General features: G+C 52.3%; 2 protein-coding genes across 4 annotated transcripts in view; one reads left to right on the forward strand and one right to left on the reverse strand.

Annotated features, from left to right (window-relative positions):
- The window catches only part of LOC115391071 (nidogen-1-like), a 30,100-nt gene extending 21,130 nt beyond the window's left edge, over nucleotides 1-8,970 (forward strand). Inside the window, exons 17-20 of the mRNA XM_030095167.1 lie at nucleotides 3,875-4,032; nucleotides 4,106-4,229; nucleotides 5,816-5,928; nucleotides 8,557-8,970. Coding sequence (XP_029951027.1) covers nucleotides 3,875-4,032; nucleotides 4,106-4,229; nucleotides 5,816-5,928; nucleotides 8,557-8,675 — 514 coding nt within the window. The 3' untranslated portion in view covers nucleotides 8,676-8,970. The remainder of the gene's footprint in view (nucleotides 1-3,874; nucleotides 4,033-4,105; nucleotides 4,230-5,815; nucleotides 5,929-8,556) is intronic.
- Nucleotides 8,971-11,291: 2,321 nt separating this feature from the next.
- tbce (tubulin folding cofactor E) lies at nucleotides 11,292-22,757 on the reverse strand. 3 transcript variants are annotated; one of them, XR_003931723.1, is made up of 17 exons: nucleotides 22,540-22,757; nucleotides 18,796-18,880; nucleotides 17,443-17,580; nucleotides 16,633-16,718; nucleotides 16,191-16,290; nucleotides 15,924-16,026; nucleotides 15,774-15,850; nucleotides 15,516-15,608; nucleotides 15,378-15,442; nucleotides 15,239-15,303; nucleotides 14,926-15,078; nucleotides 14,190-14,328; nucleotides 14,011-14,079; nucleotides 13,848-13,907; nucleotides 13,666-13,757; nucleotides 11,692-11,917; nucleotides 11,292-11,457 (listed from the first exon to the last, which is right to left on the reverse strand). XR_003931723.1 is itself a non-coding variant. In XM_030095239.1 (16 exons), the coding sequence occupies exons 1-16, from the start codon at nucleotides 22,724-22,726 to the stop codon at nucleotides 11,822-11,824; spliced, it is 1,608 nt and encodes a 535-aa protein (XP_029951099.1). In that variant the 5' UTR covers nucleotides 22,727-22,757; the 3' UTR covers nucleotides 11,292-11,821. The 3 variants fall into 3 exon arrangements, 1 of the variants encoding a protein (XP_029951099.1); XM_030095239.1 differs by having other exon boundaries at nucleotides 11,292-11,917; XR_003931724.1 differs by lacking the exons at nucleotides 11,292-11,457; nucleotides 11,692-11,917; nucleotides 13,666-13,757; nucleotides 13,848-13,907; nucleotides 14,011-14,079 and adding an exon at nucleotides 14,594-14,826.
- Between the last annotated feature and the right edge of the window lie 7 nt (nucleotides 22,758-22,764).

Below are 22,764 nucleotides of genomic sequence, written 5' to 3' on the forward strand. Positions count from 1 at the left end.
CCCCTTGTTTAAGGGTCTCTGTATGACTGAAGTAGGAGTCTGGTCCGCATTGCTGGCAGTACGTCGGACCTGTTCCCGGTGCATGTTGGACTCCGGCAGGGCTGAACTTTGTCACCGGTTCTGTTCATAATCTTTATGGACAGAATTTCTAGGTGCAGCCAGGGGCTGGAGGGGGTCCGGTTTGGGGACCACAGGAGTTCATCTTTGCTTTTTGCAGATGATGTTGTCCTGTTGGCTTCATCAAACCTGGACCATCATGCACTGGGGCAGTTGACAGCTGAGTGTGAAGCGACAGGGATGAGGATCAGCACCTCCAAATCCGAGGCCATGGTCCTCGACCGGAGGAAGGTGGCTTGCCCCCTCCAGGTCGGTGGAGAGACTCTGGCCCAGGTGGAGGAGTTACAGTATCTTGGGGTCTTGTTCACAGTGGGGGACGGATGGAGGTGGGATTGACAGGCGGATCGGTGCAGCGGCTGCAGTGATGCGGTCGTCGTTTCGGTCAGTCGTGGTGAAGAACGAGCTGAGCCGAAAGGCGAAGCTCTGGATTCACCGGTCAGTCTACATCCCCACCCTCACCTATGGTCATACGCGGATTGAGGGGGTGGCTACTTGGGCTCAAGCCCCGGATGTTTTGTCAAGAGCCCCGGATCGCGGATCCGAGCTGGTCTGAGTATAATGTGCAGTACTGCAATTCACCAGAGAGCGGCAGTATGCACTGGAGAGCAGCCAGCGGTCTGCCGCCTGTCCAGAAGAAGAAGCGTTCACGTCTATGCGCGCTAGTTGCTGCTCCTTGATTCTACTGCTAACCAGAGGCAGTGTTGCCAACTTGGCGACTTTCTCGCTAAATCTAGCGACTTTCCAAAGCCTCTTGGCGACTTTTTTTTGTCAAAAGCGACTAGCGACAAATCTAGCGACGTTTCCTGGTGCTCTGGAGATGTGACAGGACGTCTCCACTGTCCTCAACGAGCAGAGGGTGTGGCGTGAGCCCCTCCCCCGTCCCAAAGCGCCCACAGCGGCCAGAGTCATGCAGCGCCCCCTGCTGAGTCGGAGCAGGAGGAGACCCACACCACTCCACACTTCAATGACTCGAGTGTGGGGAAATCCGCCGCTGCGCCCGTCCTGGGTCACAGAGCGGGATGGACATGTTGAAGGTTTCTTCACTGTCACACTTTTGTCAGTTCATTTGTAGTTCTAAACATATTTAGGGTGTTTTTAGTTCACTTTTTGATTCTCCCACGACGTTATTCCTCTCCTACAGTGTCCATTACAATTACATGCAAATTGCCAATTATGCAAATTAGGTGATGTCGTCATCTAGCGACTTCTAAGGACAGCCAATAGCGACTTTCCTTACCAGAGTCGACTCAACGTCGCCAACAGCAGCAGCAGCAGCAGCAGCAGAAGCTGCAACACAGATTGATGATCCCAGTTTGTGAAACTCTGATTTTGCTGGCTGGCTGTCAGTATTATCTGTTAATACCAACAACAACACAACCGCACTGAAAATGAAAGACAGCTAGATCAATGTTGCATTCCAGGATAAGACTAAAAACCCTTTATGAAATATGAATGAAAAGTATTACTAGCAAAATGATTAAAGTCTTCATTGTGCAGAAAAGTGCTCCCTGTCAGTGCTTTACCATTATATAGGATGTTTTTGGATTATTATTCTGTATATTACTACTGCAGATGCTTAAGCTTGTGCTAATTTTAGCTCTTATGTACACTTCTGGGTGGTTCAGTCAACAGTTAATCATGATGTATTTTCAGCTAATCCAAGGGAGTTAAAACAGTTCATTTATTTAAAGAAGAGGGAGAATTTTCTAATCTCATCAAGAAACATTTTAAACATTTAAACTCAATACATCAGTATGTTTCATAGGTTTTATTTCTAAATATTTTTATTTATTTTAGTTCATGTGTGAGTGAAGAGGAAAAGACAGGAGCTGACCCACATTTAACATTCAAAAAAAGGCATGACAAGACATGAGAACAGCTCTGAAATATTGTATTTAAAGAGTAACAGAGACAGAAGAGAGGAAGGAGTGAAAGAGAAAGTGAGGGGAAATGAACAGGAAATCATACAAAATGTGCAGAGAAAGCAAGAGAGAAGAGACAGGAGGACTGAAGACAGGACTTGAGGACAGGATTGAAGAACAGAGCAGTAAAGAACAGCAGAGGTACCAGCCAGGACCACAGGGAGCCTGCAGTAAGGAAATACTGTAAGGAATTTCATTTCTTTAGTTTATGATCAGTCTGAATAACTTTTGTATTTTATTTTTTTTTCTTTCAGTGGACATGAGGCATAAAACAAGGCTGCTGGTCTTAAGACATTTGCATCATAAAAGTGTCTGATTTTTAAGTGTTCTCTGTGCCTTTCTCAGCTTTGAATTGGTGGTAAGTTGATGTAAAAAAAATAAAACAAATAAAATAAAGATAGTTTAGTGTGTGTGGCACAAAAAAAGCTGGAAAAAACAAATCGGCATCTGCATCCTCAGGACTAAGCCCCTGATCTCCTAGAATCCTAGATCCGCCCCTGCCTATGATCATGAGCTTCGGGTCATGACCGAAAGGACAAGATCCCGGATACAAGCGGCTGGAAGGATCTTCCTCCGTCGGGGGGCTGGACTCCCGTAGAGACGGGGAGGAGCTGGGAGTAGAGCCGCTACTCCTCCACATCCAGAGGAGCAGTGAGGAGGTGTTGCGTAGCGTCTTCCACTCCCGATCCAAACACAGCTCTGGTAGCTCTAATCCACAGTGGGCAAGATCCACAAACTTAATGCAACAGGGCGGAAACACCAGATTTATGTTGCCCCTTTGAAATGAGCACCGTTGTCCCTTGAAGTCTTTATTCTTTGTTTTGAGCTCAGTTTAAAAGGGTTTTCTTTTGTACAGATATCAACAAGGAAAAAGTCCCCTGTGGAAACACACAGCGCAACAATCAGTATAATTTAGGATTAAGTTAACAGTGAATCAAATGAGGATGGAAGAAAACTTACACGTCTTAGCCATGATCACATTTCTGCAGGCCACAGCCAGATTACTGCGCCACACGCCAGCTCGCCATGAGCCGGCTGTGGGCCTACCCTACTTAACAAGACCACACCGCGAGCTTGGCGTGGACCGGGCGGTCAAAATGAAACTAACTATAACTAATGTAATGATAATTGCAGAAGTTCCAAATAAACATATATACCGTTATGCTCAGTGAACCAATAATACCAGATAAAGTGCAATAATGCATATGAAAAACCAGTTGGCAACAGAGGCTCGGCTCCTCTTCAGGATGGAACCTCCTGGACGCCTCCCTGGGGAGGAGTTTTGGAGTTTTGGGCATGTCCCACTGGGAGGAGACCCCGGGGAAGACCTACACTCTGCAGAGACTATGTCTCTGGGCTGGACTGGGAACGCTTCGCGACCCCCCCCCCGAAGAGCTGGAGGAAGTCTCTGGGGACAGGAAGTCTGGACATCTCTGCTGAGACTGCTGTCCCTGCGGCCCGGCCCCGGATAAGCAGTTGAAGATGGATGGATGTTTCCCTGGATTTTAAAGCTAATTGGAGCCTTGTAGAGTCACGCCTGGCTCACCTGAATGTGATCCAAACAAGCAGCTGTTCTGATCAGCAGAACAAACCTGACAGTGTAGCGCAGCAGCATTTCATTAACGCATCTCCTCTGAGCCGTTAGAAGGTTAGTGATCTACTCTGCATTGAGCTGAATTAGTTGTCTGTTGAAGCTGAATAAATGTCCAGTGATTTCAGCTGATTTCGGAGTTTGTCAGTAACAGCAGCAGCAGCAGCTGCAGTTGTCATTAAAACAATGTTGACATGTCAGCAACAGAAGCATGTCTGGACTGGTCTGGTGTCTGCGCCCTCAGGAGGATCTACTGGGCCGACTGGAACAGAGACGGGCCCAAAATTGAGATGTCCAACATGGACGGGACAGACCGGAGCATCCTCGTGCAGGATGAGCTGGGACTTCCCAACGGCCTGACCTTTGACCCTAACAGCCAGGAGCTCTGCTGGGCCGACGCGGGTGAGATGCTCAAACTGCTGAATAATGAAAACTGTGAGGTCAAACTGGTGCTCACATGGTCTCCACCCTGTAGGGACCCGGAAGGTGGAGTGTATGGATCCTCACCGCCGGCTGAGGAGGGTGGTGGTGGAGGGAATCCAGTATCCCTTCGCTGTGGTCTCCTTTGGAGGAAGCCTCTACTACACTGACTGGAGGAGGTACAGAGTGGCAAGTCCAGGGACACACCCACAGTCCCAATAACACACCCACAGCTCCAACGACACACACACAGCTCCGACGACACACACACAGCTCCAACGACACACACACAGCTCCAACGACACACACACAGCTCCAACGACACACACACAGCTCCAACGACACACACACAGCTCCAACGACACACACACAGCTCCAACGACACACACACAGCTCCAACGACACACACACAGCTCCGACGACACACACACAGCTCCAACGACACACACACAGCTCCAATAACACACCCACAGCTCCAACGACACACCCACAGCTCCAACGACACACACACAGCTCCAACGACACACACACAGCTCCAACGACACACACACAGTCCCAATAACACACCCACAGCTCCAACGACACACCCACAGCTCCAACGACACACACACAGCTCCAACGACACACCCACAGCTCCAACGACACACACACAGCTCCAACGACACACACACAGCTCCAACGACACACACACAGTCCCAATAACACACCCACAGCTCCAACGACACACACACAGCTCCAACGACACACACACAGTCCCAATAACACACCCACAGCTCCAACGACACACACACAGCTCCAACGACACACACACAGTCCCAATAACACACCCACAGCTCCAACGACACACACACAGCTCCAACGACACACCCACAGCTCCAACGACACACACACAGCTCCAACGACACACCCACAGCTCCAACGACACACCCACAGCTCCAACGACACACACACAGCTCCAACGACACACCCACAGCTCCAACGACACACACACAGCTCCAACGACACACACACAGCTCCAACGACACACACACAGCTCCAACGACACACCCACAGCTCCAACGACACACCCACAGCTCCAACGACACACACACAGCTCCAACGACACACACACAGCTCCAACGACACACCCACAGCTCCAACGACACACCCACAGCTCCAACGACACACCCACAGCTCCAACGACACACACACAGCTCCAACGACACACACACAGCTCCAACGACACACACACAGCTCCAACGACACACACACAGTCCCAATAACACACCCACAGCTCCAACGACACACACACAGCTCCAACGACACACACACAGTCCCAATAACACACCCACAGCTCCAACGACACACACACAGCTCCGACGACACACACACAGCTCCAACGACACACACACATCTCTGACGACACACACACAGCTCCGACCACACACACACAGCTCCGACGACACACACACAGCTCCAACGACACACACACAGCTCCGACGACACACACACAGCTCCGACGACACACACACAGCTCCGACACACACACCGTCCCAATAGGACATGCTTATGTCAAACTCAGCAAACAAACAGAGCAGAACCGTAACATTTGTGTCTTTGAACATTTTAGTAAACCAAGCTTTGTGAAAATCACTTTTATTTTGAAAAACAGAGTGTGTGAAGGAGAAGCCAGTTGAGCTTGTGAGACAGACAGACAGACAGAGCTGTCCTCTTCAGAGCGTCTCAGCAGACGGACAGGAACATGACTGCTGGTGGTTCTTCACAGAGACGCCGTGGTGGCTGTGGATCGCAGGTCGGGAAGTGAAACGGAGGAGTTTCTGCCCCACAAACGCTCTCGGCTGTACGGAATCACCACCACCACGACACAGTGCCCACAAGGTAAGAACCCAGGCAACATGAGGAGAGCTGAGAGGGACAGAGCAGGGACAGAGCAGGGACAGAGCCGTCCTCTGATCAGGTGGAGTGAATCCAGTCCTCCTCTGCTCCGGTTCCCAGCAGGTCTACCACAGTCTGACCTTCTGTCCATGAAACGGTCAACAGTCACTTTCCCAACATGGAGTCAAGCTTGTTATGCGTCTCATGATTAAACTGTGCTGAACTGAAGTAACTTTGACATGTTTGGTCGTAACTATTGATTTAAAATCCGCTCCACAAGCAGTGGGCGGCTGCAGGAGTTTTCCCCGGCGGGCGGGGGCCGGACTGATACTGTGAAGAGTCAAGTCCAGAGCTACTCCTCCACACTGAGGGGAAACTTACCAGACTAGTCCCAGTGGGAGGAGGCCCGGGGCGGGTCCAGGAACCTCTGCTTCAGTCCAGGACCAGCTGGGGAACCAACCAGGAGGAAGGGATAGATGACTTCCTTTCCAATCCAGCGGTCTGGGAGCATCAAGTCGTCCCGGGTGGACCGGCATTGCGATCAGTGGGCCCCATCAAACCAAATGAGAAGCAAAATGTTTTCATAAACCTCACGCCAGTGTCGTCAGAAACCCTCCTGAACCAACTAGTCACGCAGGAGGAGAGTCCTGGTTCAGGGTGGAGCTGGTTCAGTGGTTCTTATCTTGTCTGGACCATCGTTTACCATCAGGTCGTCCTAATGACCAGCTGCCAAGAAAAACATTCACGTGCCTCAACATAGTGAGGTTCCTCCTGTCTCTCTGGGCTCAGTTGGCTTGTGCGAGCAGCCTTGGTGTGTGTTCACTCTCCCATTAGTGTGAATCCACTGCTGAAGCTCAGTCTTCAGCTCAGCGTGGATCCTTAGAGGAGGAACTTCTCCAAAGCCAGCGATCCAGAGCGTGGCGGCTGTGGGTTCAGAGCAGTGGGAGGACAGATGTGCTCAGCCAGCCGGCGAGCTGTATGGTGTGAGACGATATAAGCGTGGGAACCCGGGCTGATGTGGCCTCAGGGAGGCCAGCTGTGGATACGGAGACTCGCTGGCCGCCAGCCTCCAGCCATACTGATGGGAAACAGCTTTACGTCCTGGTTCCTCTCCAACTCTGACGGGCAACAACTGAGAGCATTTAACTCTTTGTCTGCTTGAACAAGGCGCCGCTTCACACGTTTCCTGCTTCCTGCGTGATGTGTGTACGTCAAGCAGGCTGATGTTCGTCTGAATGTTGTGGCTAACAGCTCGTCTGTCGGGCTGAAGCCTAAAAGCTGTGGAGAACCCATCAGCAACCTTTACTGCACTGGCCAAAGCTGTTTACTCTCGTACTAAACAACCCTGTGTTAAACATATGTGTTGTTTGACATAAGCAGTGAGGCAGGGCCTCCCAGCAGGCAGCGGGGCTCCGCGAGGAAACGTCCCCTCCTCATGTTTGGAGGAAGAAAGAAGAGCGGAGTAAAGCTAATCGTAAAGCTTTCTTTTTAGAAATGGTTTTTACTGTCAGTTGTCTATTTAGTTTTGATTTACATGGGTTTAAAAAACTGGAATTTCAAAATAACTTTAAATCTAAAACCATCAAAGTAGCAGTAGTGACATAAAATACAGAATTCCTCCTAATGTAATGGAAGAACTGTCTGTCTGACTGCTGTTAGCCTGAAGCTCTGTAGCATGTAGCCTATAGCATACCTGGTGTGTTAGCCTGAAGCTCTGTAGCATGTAGCCTATAGCATACCTGGTGTGTTAGCCTGAAGCTCTTTAGCATGTAGCCTATAGCATACCTGGTGTGTTAGCCTGAAGCTCTGTAGCATGTAGCCTATAGCATACCTGGTGTGTTAGCCTGAAGCTCTGCAGCATGTAGCATGACTGGCACTGGCGTCCCTGCTTTCAGTCGTATCAGATTCCTCCAGCTGTGTTTAGGGTCACCCTCAGCGTCACTCTGGTACCGTCAGTGTATCATACAGAGTAGAAAACATCTGGTTCCACTCAGTATGACAGGGAGAAGTGACCTAACGAGCCCCCAGGCCCAGCTGCTCCTCCAGACGAGGCGAGCGCGTCACGGCTGTAGAGGCAGTCCAGGTCGATCCTGTGGCTCCTGCTGGACTGTAACTTCCTCCTGACTCTGAAGTGTTCTTCAGCCTATCAGTTGTTGTACTGCTGGTGGAGGTCAGCTGTAAGAACCTGCATCTGCCTGAATGGGAACTTTAAAACGGAGTGAAACCGAGCTCTTAAAATGTCTTCAACCAGTAAAAATCTGAGTCTCCTGCCTGTTGGAACGTTTCTAAAGTCTCTACTTGGAAAGATATCCGAACTAAGAGTTTAACTGACAACCTGCAGCTTCACCTGGCGCTCTGAGACGAACAGACAGGTGAACTGCTGCAGAGCCACGCTGACAAACTGCTTCAGGATGACAAAAACAAGCAGGCAGGCGAATCGGCTGGAGTGGCTGAAACGTCTGGCTCCAGTAGAAAAGGGGGAAAAGGGATGGAGATGGACGAGTCAGACTGGAATCATTCCAACACAGCGTGAAGCAGCTTGGTCTGGTGATGGTCTCCTCATTTGAGGATTGTTTTATTGCTCCAGATGATCGCTGACTCTTCCTCTTCCTCCTCCTCTTCCTCCTCCAGCCTACAACTACTGCTCCGATAACGGCGGCTGTTCTCACCTGTGCCTGCCGCGGCCGGGGGGCTTCAGCTGCCGCTGCCCGGACGCCACCGACCCCCGCTGTGTGGAGGGACGCCCGTGACAGCCGCCGTCCACCGGGACACCGTCCTTACTTGAAGACTGGGGGAGACGTGTCCGTCTGCGGTCACACCTCAGGCCACAGCTCCCCCTCCACCTCCTCCACCTCCTCCTCCTCCTCCTCAGGCAGGATTCATCCAGTCACCTGCTTCCTTCATCCACTCGAGGGAAGCCTAGCTCGCAGTACCTGTAGTTGTAGCTCTCAGTAGTAATCTGGTGTGACTGTAATCATGGATGTTTGTGGGTTTTACAGTTGGAACACTGGCCAAACTTCAGAGATATTTTTTTTTAACTTTTATATTTGATCCAGTAAAAAGTGAAGCTCTGACAGCCGTAGCTTCACGCCATGGGTAACCACTAACATGCTATGGAACTTGAAAAAGGGCTGATATAACCTGCCGAGGCTGCCTCTTACGGCTCGGTGATCCACTCACAACTAATGTCTTGTTTTGTTTGTTAAACTCACTGTGTGATTGTTTCTCCTGTGAACTGTAAATAATGATGTGGTGAGCAGACAGTAGGCCTACTCAGATTTGTTCAGAGAGGGCTCGCCTGACGGTGAGGGTGAGGATGATGAGGGTGATGGGGTGAAGATGGGTCTTCTGGTGAAGGTGTGCAGGTCATGTTCATGTCTGTGGGACTGCAGCTGTTTGTTTTGTTTACATTCCTTTTCATGACGTTCAGCTTCAGTCGGATGTTTCTGAGGTCAGTGGATCAACTGTCAGTATTAAATGGAAAACGGTTCTGAGACTGACTGTCGAGATGTTTTTAGATGTTGTGACAGAAAACCCCAACATTTAGATTCACTTCACGCTGACATGAATTCAACAAAACAAAGCAAACATGAGCCAACAGCGAGACGATCAGGCTCACTGAGCAACAGTCACAGTGTTCACATATCATCATATCATTGTACACTACAGGCGGACCGATGGTTCTGTAGCACAGTCAGACCGATGGTTGTGCAGTACAGTACAGTCAGACTGATGGTTCTGCAGTACAGTACAGTCAGACTGATGGTTGTGCAGTACAGTACAGTCAGACTGATGGCTGTACAGTACAGTACAGTCAGACTGATGGTTGTGCAGTACAGTACAGTCAGACTGATGGCTGTGCAGTACGGTACAGTCAGACTGATGGTTGTGCAGTACAGTACAGTCAGACTGATGGTTGTACAGTACAGTACAGTCAGACTGATGGTTCTGCAGTACAGTACAGTCAGACTGATGGTTGTGCAGTACAGTACAGTCAGACCGATGGTTGTGCAGTACAGTACAGTCAGACTGATGGTTGTACAGTACAGTACAGTCAGACTGATGGTTGTGCAGTACAGTACAGTCAGACTGATGGTTGTGCAGTACAGTACAGTCAGACTGATGGTTGTGCAGTACAGTACAGTCAGACTGATGGTTCTGCAGTACAGTACAGTCAGACTGATGGCTGTGCAGTACAGTACAGTCAGACTGATGGTTGTGCAGTACAGTACAGTCAGACTGATGGTTGTACAGTACAGTACAGTCAGACTGATGGTTGTGCAGTACAGTACAGTCAGACTGATGGTTGTGCAGTACAGTACAGTCAGACTGATGGTTGTACAGTACAGTACAGTCAGACCGATGGTTGTGCAGTACAGTCAGACTGATGGTTGTACAGTACAGTACAGTCAGACCGATGGTTGTGCAGTACAGTACAGTCAGACCGATGGTTGTGCAGTACAGTACAGTCAGACTGATGGTTGTACAGTACAGTACAGTCAGACCGATGGTTGTGCAGTACAGTACAGTCAGACCGATGGTTGTGCAGTACAGTACAGTCAGACTGATGGTTGTGCAGTACGGTACAGTCAGACCGATGGTTGTGCAGTACAGTACAGTCAGACTGATGAGTGAACCTCAGCGACCCTGGGCTCCCCCCTGACGTTGCTGAGCTCGGTGTTCTCCGGTTGTGTGGAAGGACCTGCTGGTTTTGTGGACGTTGTGTCTCTGAACAGCAGCCTGTCTTTCTCAGCCTTCACAGTCGTCCTCCTTCGGTTTTGGGTGTTGCGTCATGAATGTTCCGCGCTCCAGAGAATGTGGAATGCTTTCCCAGTGGGATGGAGATGCCGGCCTGACGTAGCCCGGCAGCTGGACCGGGCCGCGTACCGGATCCCAGACCGGAACCGGACTCCACAAAAACAACATTCTCGTCGACCCGGGCCGAGATACGGTGCACCTGCCGACGTTTAACAACCGCACCGTTCCGTCAAGATTTCACACCGCACAAGCTTCCAGCTATTAACGGCTAGGATGGATGTCCTCGGTGTTCTCTTCACCCATGTGACAGGCTGAGAACTCCGGAGAACGCTTAGTGCTTGAGGGGAAGAACAGTCAGAGCTGAAGTCCTCCTCGCCTCATGCAGAGGAAACAGCCGTGTTTGTTCTGGAAGTCCGGGACCATCAGCTGTGGATTTATGGACGGCTCCTAATCTCTGCAGATTTTAAGGTTTAATACTCTCACTGGGACACACACACACACACACACACACACACACACACACACACACACACACACACACACACACACACACACACACACACACACACACACACACACAAAGGAACTGTGACTGAATATGACCAGTGTGAATTTTATTTTTGCCACTAACAGCTGTTGACGGTTTAGATTGTGTGTCGGTGTCAAAAGAACCAGCAGAACCAACAAACCGTCGCTGCAGTGACAGCCGGCGGGCTGAAGAGGCACCGGAACACTTTCCACATCAAGTCCAGGTCACTCAAAAGAAACAAGAGTCTGAAACACAAACCGGAAACGATTCCTGCACAGTCTCTCTGGAGTTCCAACCAATAAAGTGGTTCTGCATGTGACGTTCTGTTAAAAGAAGTGTGTGATTAGAATGAGACATTCTAGAGGGAGCACAGCGGAGACAATACATGGACAGACACTGGTGATGTATTTACAAGTTCATGTATTTATGTTTAAATGATGCGAGACGTAGAGAAAGCAGTCATCAGCGTGTTAACGGACCATACACTCCATTTGACCGGGTTTAAACAGTCAGTCCAGGCTGTCCTGCCGCCAGAACACACAGCAACGCTTCCAGGAGTCCACAGGAAGAAAACCGCCACACCTGGACCAGGACCTGGTCTCCATCCTGTCAGGACCAGCGGACCAGCACCTGGTCTCCGTCCTCCATGGCGTAAAACTTCAGCGGCTTCAAGTCTCCGTCCAGCTGGAACTCTGTTCCCTCCTTCTGGAAGAAGAACATCCAACATCGTCTGAACAGGAACTTTCCAACCATGAGTCCCAAACCAGACTGCTGCAGGAAGACCAGCGTCCTGACACGAGACCAGCTGCTGGCTCCTTCTAACCAACCAGCCGACACGAGACCAGCTGCTGGCTCTGTCTAACCAACCAGCTGACACGAGACCAGCTGCTGGCTCCGTCTAACCAACCAGCCGACGTCACTGAACAGCAACGTTCTGGAGCTGGATGAGATGTGCTCCAGTGCTGCAGGGCGGGAAGATGTAGACCTCGAACCAATCATCTGGGTTCTCACCGTCACTGAGCGCTCAGTCAGGCAGCAGGGGGGCAGTGGGGGGGTTAGTGGAGGGTCAGTGGGGGGGTCAGTGGGGGGGTTAGTGGAGGGTCAGTGGGGGGTTAGTGGGGGGGTCAGTGGGGGGGTTAGTGGAGGGTCAGTGGAGGGTCAGTGGAGGGTCAGTGGGGGGTCAGTGGGGGGGGTCAGTGGAGGGTCAGTGGGGGGGGTCAGTGGGGGGTCAGTGGAGGGTCAGTGGGGGGTCAGTGGGGGGGTTAGTGGAGGGTCAGTGGGGGGTCAGTGGGGGGGTCAGTGGAGGGTCAGTGGGGGGTCAGTGGGGGGGTTAGTGGAGGGTCAGTGGGGGGTCAGTGGGGTCAGTGGGGGGGTCAGTGGAGGGTCAGTGGGGGGGTTAGTGGAGGGTCAGTGGGGGGTCAGTGGGGGGGTCAGTGGGGGGGTTAGTGGAGGGTCAGTGGGGGGGTCAGTGGGGGGTCAGTGGGGGGGTTAGTGGAGGGTCAGTGGGGGGTCAGTGGGGGGGTTAGTGGAGGGTCAGTGGCAGGTCAGTGGGGGGGTCAGTGGGGGGCAGCAGGGGGGGTCAATGGGGGGTCAGTGGGGGGGTTAGTGGAGGGGCAGTGGGGGGTCAGTGGGGGGGTCAGTGGGGGGTCAGTGGGGGGGTTAGTGGAGGGTCAGTGGGGGGTCAGTGGGGGGGTCAGTGGGGGGTCAGTGGGGGGGTTAGTGGAGGGTCAGTGGCAGGTCAGTGGGGGGGTCAGTGGGGGGCAGCAGGGGGGGTCAATGGGGGGTCAGTGGGGGGGTTAGTGGAGGGTCAGTGGCAGGTCAGTGGGGGGGTCAGTGGGGGGCAGCAGGGGGGGTCAATGGGGGGTCAGTGGGGGGGTTAGTGGAGGGTCAGTGGGGGGTCAGTGGGGGGGTCAGTGGGGGGTCAGTGGGGGGGTTAGTGGAGGGTCAGTGGGGGGTCAGTGGGGGGGTTAGTGGGGGGTCAGTGGGGGGGTTAGTGGAGGGTCAGTGGCAGGTCAGTGGGGGGGTCAGTGGGGGGCAGCAGGGGGGGTCAATGGGGGGTCAGTGGGGGGGTTAGTGGAGGGTCAGTGGGGGGTCAGTGGGGGTCAGTGGGGGGTCAGTGGGGGGGTTAGTGGAGGGTCAGTGGGGGGTCAGTGGGGGTCAGTGGGGGGTCAGTGGGGGGGTTAGTGGAGGGTCAGTGGCAGGTCAGTGGGGGGGTCAGTGGGGGGCAGCAGGGGGGGTCAATGGGGGGTCAGTGGGGGGTTAGTGGAGGGTCAGTGGGGGGCAGCAGGGGGGGTTAGTGGGGGGTCAATGGGGGGGTCAGCGGAAGGTCAGTGGGGGGTTAGTGGGAGGCAGCAGGGGGGGTCAGTGGAGGGTCAGTGGGGGGTCAATGGGGGGTCAGTGGGGGGTCAGTGGTCTTGGAGGACCCCAGCATCCTGGAGCAGAGCAGCTCTTACTTTGGGGGTGCAGTAGGTGAGCCTCAGGTCTGCAGAAGGAACCTTCAGCAGTCTGTGCAGGAGGCCCTTCACCTTCTGGACCTCCATGGAGCCTGCAGGGCAAAACCAGCAGAGTTCAAAGGTCAAACCCTGTGTGAGAAGAGGAGAAGCCCTCTGAAGGAGGTTCCAGGCAGCAGACACACCCGGAAGCTTCTTCTGTACCGGCCGGCGGTCCGGGTCGTCGGGGAACAGGAAGGTGATCTCTGTGGATCGGAGGGGAAACGTTACTCTCATGCATGTGGGCCGAAGCTCCACGTCCTCAAGCAGCCAATCAGAGGAGTCACGCGGAAAGGGGGCGGGACTAACTTAAGAGCTGATTCTTCAGGGGGACCGACACCACCTTCTTCATCTCGCTCTCCTCTGCTGCTCCGTACTCTGAAAACAGAAGGCCGCCGTGAGACCAGGCGCCGGCCATACTGGATCCACTGGACCCCCGGGACCACAGACCGGGACCACAGACCGGGACCAGCCTCCTGGACACTCACTGCTGACGAGGACCTGGTACCGGGGGTGCTCCTGGCTGAAGCGGGCCCTGGACTCCTGGCAGCCCTCGCTCTGCAGCCACTCCCGGCCAAACATCTTGAGGTAGTCGCGCTCCGCCCCCCCTCGCTCCTCGGGCAGGACCTGAAGGAAACAGGTGGAGGTGAAGGAGCCCCGAACAAGATGAGGCCAAACAAGATGAGGACAGTGCAGAGTCCACTGAGCGGACGCTTGTTCATCAGCTTCATTCCACATGAAGGTTTATTCTCCTGTCTTCATATTTCACCTAATACGTTTTTCTCTGATTTTCACGCAACTTCCTGTATTTCTGAGCCTCGTGTCTGACTGGAGACATTCAGCCTGAGAGAAGAGCTGAGACCACACCCCTCTCTAAAAGCTGCCGCCTCACCTGGGACGCTCCGTGAGGCGGCGGCAGGACTCCTGTCTGCCCTGCAGGAAGCTGCAGTGGAGCACAGCAGGTCCGGAGGAGCAGGAGCCCTCCTGGTTTTACACTCTGATCACTGAAATGACTGGATGACTGGCTCCAGTACAGGGCAGCAGCTCCCTCCAGTGGCCATCCGGGAAAACTACACTGATGTCTGAACAGGAAGGGCCGTCATGTGACCAGGATCCTGAGGAAGACTTCAAAGATTCCCCCCAGGGATGGATGGACACACACACACACACACACACACACACACACACACACACACACACACACACACACACACTGAGGCCCACCTGACGGCCGTTCAGGACCTGCAGCCGTCCCAGCTTGGCCAGCACCATCTGCTCGGCGGTGGCGGGGTTTCTGTCGCCGCTCTGCAGGGGGTTACGGCGACACGACAGCTGCTCCAGCCTGGGGAGTTTGGCTAACTCATCGATCACACTCCACTGAGAGACAGGGAGACGAGGACAGACACAGAGCATGAAGGTTCAGAATCAGCTCTAATCATCATTAGGGATTCTGACACACACACACACACACACACACACACACACACACACACACACACACACACACACACACACACACACACACACACACACACACCTGGCTGATGTTGTTGTCGTCCACCAGCAGAGTCTTCAGCTGGGGAAACATGTCCGTCCTGTGTCCTGCAGGGGAGACATCCATGAGTCAGGCTGCAGAGACGCTGCTGTCCCCACTGGGCGGTCGCTCGTCCATCTACCCGGAGCGGCGTCCTGGAACCGCACGGCGGACAGTCCGGTCTGAGACACGTTCAAGTCCTGCAGGCTGTGACAGGACAGCGGGTCAGACGGAGGACGGTCCTCGGCAGAGAGGACGGCCGGACGGCGAGCGGACCCACCTGGGCAGGGCGGACAGCTGCAGCAGGGCGTCCTGCTCCAGCGGGTTCAGCTCCAGGCTGAGGCTGACCAGGCCCTCCAGCACGCCCCGGGGCCTGGAGACACAGGACACACCGGGGGAGAGGCGCGCGCACACGCACACACCCGCACGCACGCACACACACCCGCACACACACACACACACACACACACGCACGCACGCACGCACACACACGCGCACGCACACACACACACAGCAGCCGGGAGGACGGCGGCGTTACCTCTGGAGCTCCACTATGTTGTTCTCTGCGACGCTCAGACGCTCCAGCCGCGGCCACATGGGGGCGCAGTGCAGCACCTGAGGAGCAGGACAGCAGGTCAGAGGGCAAAGGTCAGCTAGAGGAGGACGAGGAGGACGCAGCCCAACGCACCTGAGGCCAGGTGAGCTCACACCGGATCAGGTGCAGGAGCTTCAGGTTGGAGAAGGCGTGGCTGAGAGAGGGCGGGTCCGGGGGCGGAGCCAGCCTGGTACGGCTGGAAGACAGCAAGACGGACCGTGAGACGGGAAAAGAACCAGGACAGGAAGAGGAAGAGGAGGGTGAGGAGGAGGAGGGGGAGGGTGAGGAGGAGGAGGGGGAGGGGGAGGAGGAGGGTGAGGAGGAGGAGGGGGAGGGGGGGGGAGGGTGAGGAGGCGTCACCTGAGCCTCAGCTGCTCCAGCTGCTCCAGCTGCAGGCCCAGCCGGGCCGCCTCCTCCCAGGACGGCAGCAGGGAGCCGCTCAGGTCCAGCAGCTGCACATCTGGACGCCGTCGTCAAGGCAACAGCTGACCAGCGCTCTGACCCCCGACACCGCTCGGCTGCAGGGCAGCAGCGGGTCAGACCACCACAGGGACCACAGCAGGGACACAGCAGGGACACTGCAGGGACACTGCAGGACCGGCTCCTTCACATTAAAATACAACCTGCTCCAGGAGCCCCGTCACTTCCTGTTTCACTGAGACAGCTGGACTGGGCCTTCGGGGCTGGACCGCTCCACACACACAGCGACACACAGAAGAACACACAGCGACACACAGAAGAACACACGGCGACACACAGCGACACACAGCGACAGGCCGCCTCAGCAGGGTGTGGAGGATACTGGGCGTGGTTCTCCTTGCGGCTCCGTCAGGCCCCGGACCGTTCACCTCAGAGTCCACCAGCAAGACGGAGCTGAGATTGTCAAGGCTACACACACACACACACACACACACACACACACACACACACACACACACACACACACACACACACACACACATATACACACACACACAAACACACACACATACATCAAACAGCTGCAGACCAGAGGTGCAGGACAGTTTCACAGTTTTAGAAAATACTGCAGCTGTGAGCCGGACACCCAGCACTGTCCTGACCACGGTCCGGACCACGCTCCGGACCACGCACTCGACCACGCTCTGGACCACGCTCTGGACCACGCTCCGGACCACGGTCTGGACCACGGTCTGGACCACGCTCCGGACCACGCACTCGACCACGGTCTGGACCACGCTCTGGACCACGCACTCGACCACGGTCTGGACCACGCTCCGGACCACGCTCTGGACCGCAGTCTGGACCACGCTCTGGACCGCAGTCTGGACCGCAGTCTGGACCACGCTCTGGACCACGGTCTGGACCGCAGTCTGGACCACGCTCTGGACCACGGTCTGGACCACGCTCTAGACCCCGCTCTGGACCACGGTCTGGACCGCAGTCTGGACCACGGTCTGGACCGCAGTCTGGACCACGCTCTGGACCACTTCCCGGTGCCGCTGCAGGTCTGGGCTGCTGGGAGCTCCTTCCTGTGTCACTCTCCCCGCTGATATCTCGCAGTTCCTTGTCGATAACACACACGCCGCCCGAGCCAAGCGGCTGAACAGGAAGGTCAGAGGAAGAGGTGGACCTGCGGTCTTTGGTGTAGAAGGACAGGATGCTGTCCACCTCCTCGACGTCATAATGGTAGAACTGCTGCAGAGCCGTCAGGTAGTCCACTCCGAAGCTGGCCTTGGCCGGGCGGATGAAGGAGCCTCCTCTAGGGTGTCTGCAGGGAACAACAGGAGAAAGATCGCTGTAGTTCCACTATTTGAACACTTGATGGCAGCAGCATGAGGTGCAGCAGCTCCTCACTGGCTCGAAGAAGAATGGCTCCTCCCCCCGCTTTATTTTGAAAGGTTTTCAGCACCAGCTGCTGTCCACCTCACACTAACATCTCATCTCAGTTTGATCCTGCTGCCCAGCAAAGAATCCTTCAGGGAGACGGCCGGTTCACACTTCAAGCTGATGAATTCCACAATGGAAGGACAAATTTCAACAGCTGGAACCACGAAAACCTGCAGTGTCTGGGCAGGAAAATCAACATGGTGATAATTTAGTCCCACAACACCGAACAGCTCGACGGCAGCGCGCATCCTGTGTAAAGCCAGGTTCCGAGAGGTGGAGCTCATGTTGTGTCGCACAAAACCAGGGTTTATTGTAGCGAGCAGCCACGTTCCCTGCAGACGACAGAGCTTTAAAGGAGTCATATTATGCAAAATTCACTTTAAAAAGGAGTCTTTACAGTCATATTGCCTCCCAGAGCCTCTGTATGATCCCCCAGAAGTGAAACATTCAGTCACCTCCCTCAATTGTGCGCTCCACTTTTGAGGAAATATACACTCAAACACGCGGTTCTGAAATCTCCCTCTTTCTGACGTCATGAAGAGGAACATGCCCTTTATCCAATAGTTCCTTTTGTTTGGTTCATTCTATATAAAACGGTAATTTTCGAGTTCGCTGCTGTCTGGACCCTGTTCAGCTGATTCTATCCTCCCGAGGCGGCGGAATAACAACATATAGGAAAAGCTTTACGTCCGTGAGGTCGTGCATTGTGTTTTATTTTGAAACTTCCGGTGTAACTTCCTGTAAGGTGCTTTCATAACGACAGTGAATTTATGAGGTGGGCGTGGCCAGATGCGTTCAAGTTCATCACGAGAAATAGGCTGTCAAAAACAGGCTGTTCTGAAGAAGGCTCCTCAGAGCCACTTTTTAGCCCCTCAAACTCCAAACAGAGGACGAATTTGGGGCAAACAAACTTATATACTATGTTTTTAGGTGTCTGTGACCTATATGACGTGACTGAAAAATAGCATAATAGGTCCACTTTAAAGCCCAGAGCCGTGTTCAGACCTCTGCAGCGTGAAGCTCTGGTGGAAACAGCCTGTGGATCAGATGAAACCTGCCGGGCCGCCGAGACTGCAGCCGCCGGCGGAGCGCTCACCTGCAACTGAAGTAGCGCACTCCTTCATGGCTGCCGTCATGTCTGCCTCTCTGGGGGTCGTCCCACTCCACACCGAGCCACACACCTGCACACACACACACACACACACACACACACGGTCAGGGCCGGGTTCAAGACGCCGCTTCAGACGCCTGTGGCAGGCGGAGTCGTTTCCACATGGTGTTGTGGGTATCAGGTCAGGTCAGGTCAGGATCTCAGTCCTGAAGGCACGCGGGCCTCTTTCCAGCAGCTCTCAGCCAAATCCCACATCCACGTGAGCCCTTAGTTCAGGGTTCCTACATATTTGACATTTCAAAATTCCATACTTTTTCCATACCCAAATTTCCAGACTTCTCAGCAAAAACACCAAATAATTTGTGACATTTGCGTATATAGTGAATCGTGTAAAAAAAAATTCTGGATTTTAATTGTGTTAAAGCTGGGGTTGGCAATCTGAATGAGATACATTTTTTTTAAATACTGGTTAAAATTATCGTTTTGACCCAATGGGAAGCAATTCATAGTGTGTTTTTAAAGCAGTTTGGAAAATATCCGCTATGTACAGCAGGAGTAAAATGGGAAAAACAGCAAACAACCAATCAAACCAATTAAACCAATCAAATCCCTTCGCCGTTCGACCTGCCTCCCTGCGCGTACATGTCAATAGCGTGCACTGACCCTGGTTCAGTGCATGCGTAGAAGGACGGAGCGTCATTGCAGAACGGCGGAGACGAATGTTTGGGGGTTTACTTAATGTTGAATGCGCATAGTGCAAATAAAGAAAAATGACGAAACAAAGCGCTGAGGACAGGTTACGCCAGGAACGCACTGGACGCAGAAGCGCCGCCTGCGCCACAAACGTTTCTGCGTCTCCGCTCCCAAAGGGAGCTCCTCCAATGGAGTGGGAGCTGGGCGGAGCTAGGCAGAGCCTTGGGGACATTCGTGCTACATGCTAGTTTTTGAAGATTGCCAACCCTAGCTTTAATTCTGAATAGGGGTGTGCCATCTAAGGCACCTCACGATTCGATTCGATTACGATTCAGGGTGCTACGATTCGATTATTCAACGATTATCACGATATTAATGATAAAAACGATTATCATGATTTTTTGTGCATTTTTTCCCCCTCACTTAGTGTCCACTTCATACTTTGAAACAATGTACAGCTGTTTCTCGGTATACATAAATCAAAGTAATCAAACAAATTCAAAAAAAGTATTTTTTATTGATGTCAAGTGGTCCATCAGCAACCATGACATAAACTTTGTGCCTGCAGCTGTGGCCTAAAGAGCCAAGACAACAAAAGGCTGCCCCTGTTGACAAAAGATCAACAGTTACCTCCCTTAAGTGCAAACAACAGCAGATATGTCATATATGCAGATATATGTTCAATTTGAATGTGCTACTTGGCGTGCAGCATATCCAGACACCTACATCTAGATGTCTATGTCTGTATGTCTCGGCGGTGGTGGGACGTCAGCGGGAGCTACGGGAGCTGCAGTGTTGTGTGTGTGTTTTTTCGACTGCCGATGCTAACGCATGTTTCTGATCTCTGCTCTTGGAATAAACATCGTCACGCTGCCAAACGCCTCTGGACTTCTTTCAGGCAGATTACAGAGATAAATGTTTTGGTTGTTTTGTTGACCTCTGACCTGAAAGCTTTGTTTACGGCGCCGCGCCATGCGCAGTACGGCTCATTGTTTCCAGGGCGACATGAGGCTACACGGTGCTTTTTGTTCCAGTGAAGTGTAAAATGGACGAATATCTATTGGATGAAGATGTTGTGGACAAGAACTTTGAATGATTTTCTCTTTAGCAAAAGCAGCGTTGGCATTTAGCACTAGCTTTTTATCCAGAAGAATGAATCTCACGCTCTGTTACTGTAGCTAAAGAGCGAGCTGTCGCCATATTAACCGGTCCGTCACTACAGATGTCCGGGTGGTGCGCAGGAACAATACTTTGGTTCCGCAAGTGGCGTCCGTGCTCCTGGCGTCTAGTTATTATGAAAAATAATCGATTTTAAATATTTATGAATCGTAATCGAATCATTATGTGTCGCATCACGATTAATCTAATAATCGATGTATCAGCACACCTCTAATTCTGAATATGTCACTGAATAATTTCCAGAAGATAATAGCTAGGTAATGTTGCTCATACAAATAAAGGCAAAACCCAGATGACTTCAGTGCACAGCTTTTTTATTTTAAGTCGCACGTGAACAGCTGAACTACTATACTGTAGTGCATCTCTCAAACCCCTGGAGTAACACAAGGGAAGTAACAAAAACCCCTGGATTAACGCAAAGGAGGTTTACAAAGACTTGGCCTCACTGGAATTCTTATACTTTAGGTTACAAAGATTTGGTCTCACTGGCATTCTTAAACATCAAATGAACATTTAACAAGTAACTATGAATTAAGTCAATTAATACGGAAATAATTCAGACAAATCACAAATTAAACATAAACTAGAATTTGGCACTCAGAGAGCGCAGACCTCCGCCACAGCTCAAATCAGTCACCAACAATAATAAGAACACCATATATAATAAAGAACATTTTATTTCTCCCCAACACAAACAATGTATGGGAGAAAACAACAAACAATGTGTGGGAGAAAGTTGTTTGTTGCATGTTCATATCTCAATGTGTTTCCTCACAGTGACCGACACTCCAGAATCCCCCTATTTTTGTCTGTTCTGGATCCTGGTATCCGGAATACTTCCGTGATCGGGATCAGCAGCTGTTATTTCTTAGAGTCCTTGAAGAATTTATAATGTAATGTATAATGTAATATTTTGCTAAGCCCCCTTGTCATTACCTCCACCAAGGAGGTTATGCAATCACGTCGGTTTGTTGGTTGGTTGTTTTGTTAGCAACATTACGGAAAAAGTTCTGGACGGGTTGCAATGAAACTTTGTGGAAAGGTGGGTCTTGGGCTAACTTAGAATCCATTAAATTTTGGTGATGATCCGGATCATTGTCTGGATCCAGGAATCTTTTAAAGGATTCTTTATCATTGAGAGATAGGGAGTCTTTCTTTTTAGCTCCGCTGCCAACAGATCGATGCATTTCTCTTTGTTTTATATTCTTTTTCTTTCTTTCTTTCTTTTTAGGAAATAGAACAATGATAGAAGTCTTGGAAACATGAATATTTTCCATACAATAGTTTAAATTTTTCATACTTTTCCAGATCTGGAAAATTATAAAATCAAATTCCATACTTTTCCATACTTTCCATACTGCGTAGGAACCCTGTTAGTTACAGGCCTGGAGCTTTTTACGTGATGCGACCTCCCGGTGGATTCCTGCGTCCCGCCTCATTCACCTCATCCATTCCTTCTTTCCTGGCCTCGACCAGGACCTCCTCCTCACTCTCTGCGTTCTGCTGTCTGGTCCCATAAAACCAGCACAGTGTGGAGGCTGAGCAGGTCGCTGCGGACCATTACTGCCCTTTTCCTGCTCTGTGGGAGCATAAAGTGCAAATCCACCAAGACTGAAGACAACACGCAGTGTTGTAAATAAAGCAATACAAATCAGGGAAGCATGTGCTGGAGGGAGAGTCAGGGACATTAAATAACTACTATATTATCAATACTACCAGTTCGTGTTTATTATTCTACCCCCACTGACAGCACTGAGATGTTTTGCATCAAACGTTACTTTTGACAAGATTTACAGACGTAGCTGTTCATATATTGTGTATTTGAACGTGAGTATCGGCGGACACCGGTCTGTTTACCTGCGGTCGGCGGGACCGGACCCACGTACCGCACCGTGGCCCGCTCCCCGCCGCACGACACCCGCCTGCCCACCGCGTCCCCCGGCACCTCCGGCTCCGGCTCCGGCTCCGGGCGGCCTGCCATGGAGGCGAGCTGTGGAGAGAAGCCCACAGACGGCGTGTGAAGCTCCGCGAGAGCCGCTGTCATGTCACAGCGCGCGGAGCTGACGGAGCTACACCCCAACC

Source organism: Salarias fasciatus, chromosome 6 (assembly GCF_902148845.1).
Source record: "Salarias fasciatus chromosome 6, fSalaFa1.1, whole genome shotgun sequence".
Taxonomy (NCBI): Eukaryota; Metazoa; Chordata; class Actinopteri; order Blenniiformes; family Blenniidae; genus Salarias; species Salarias fasciatus.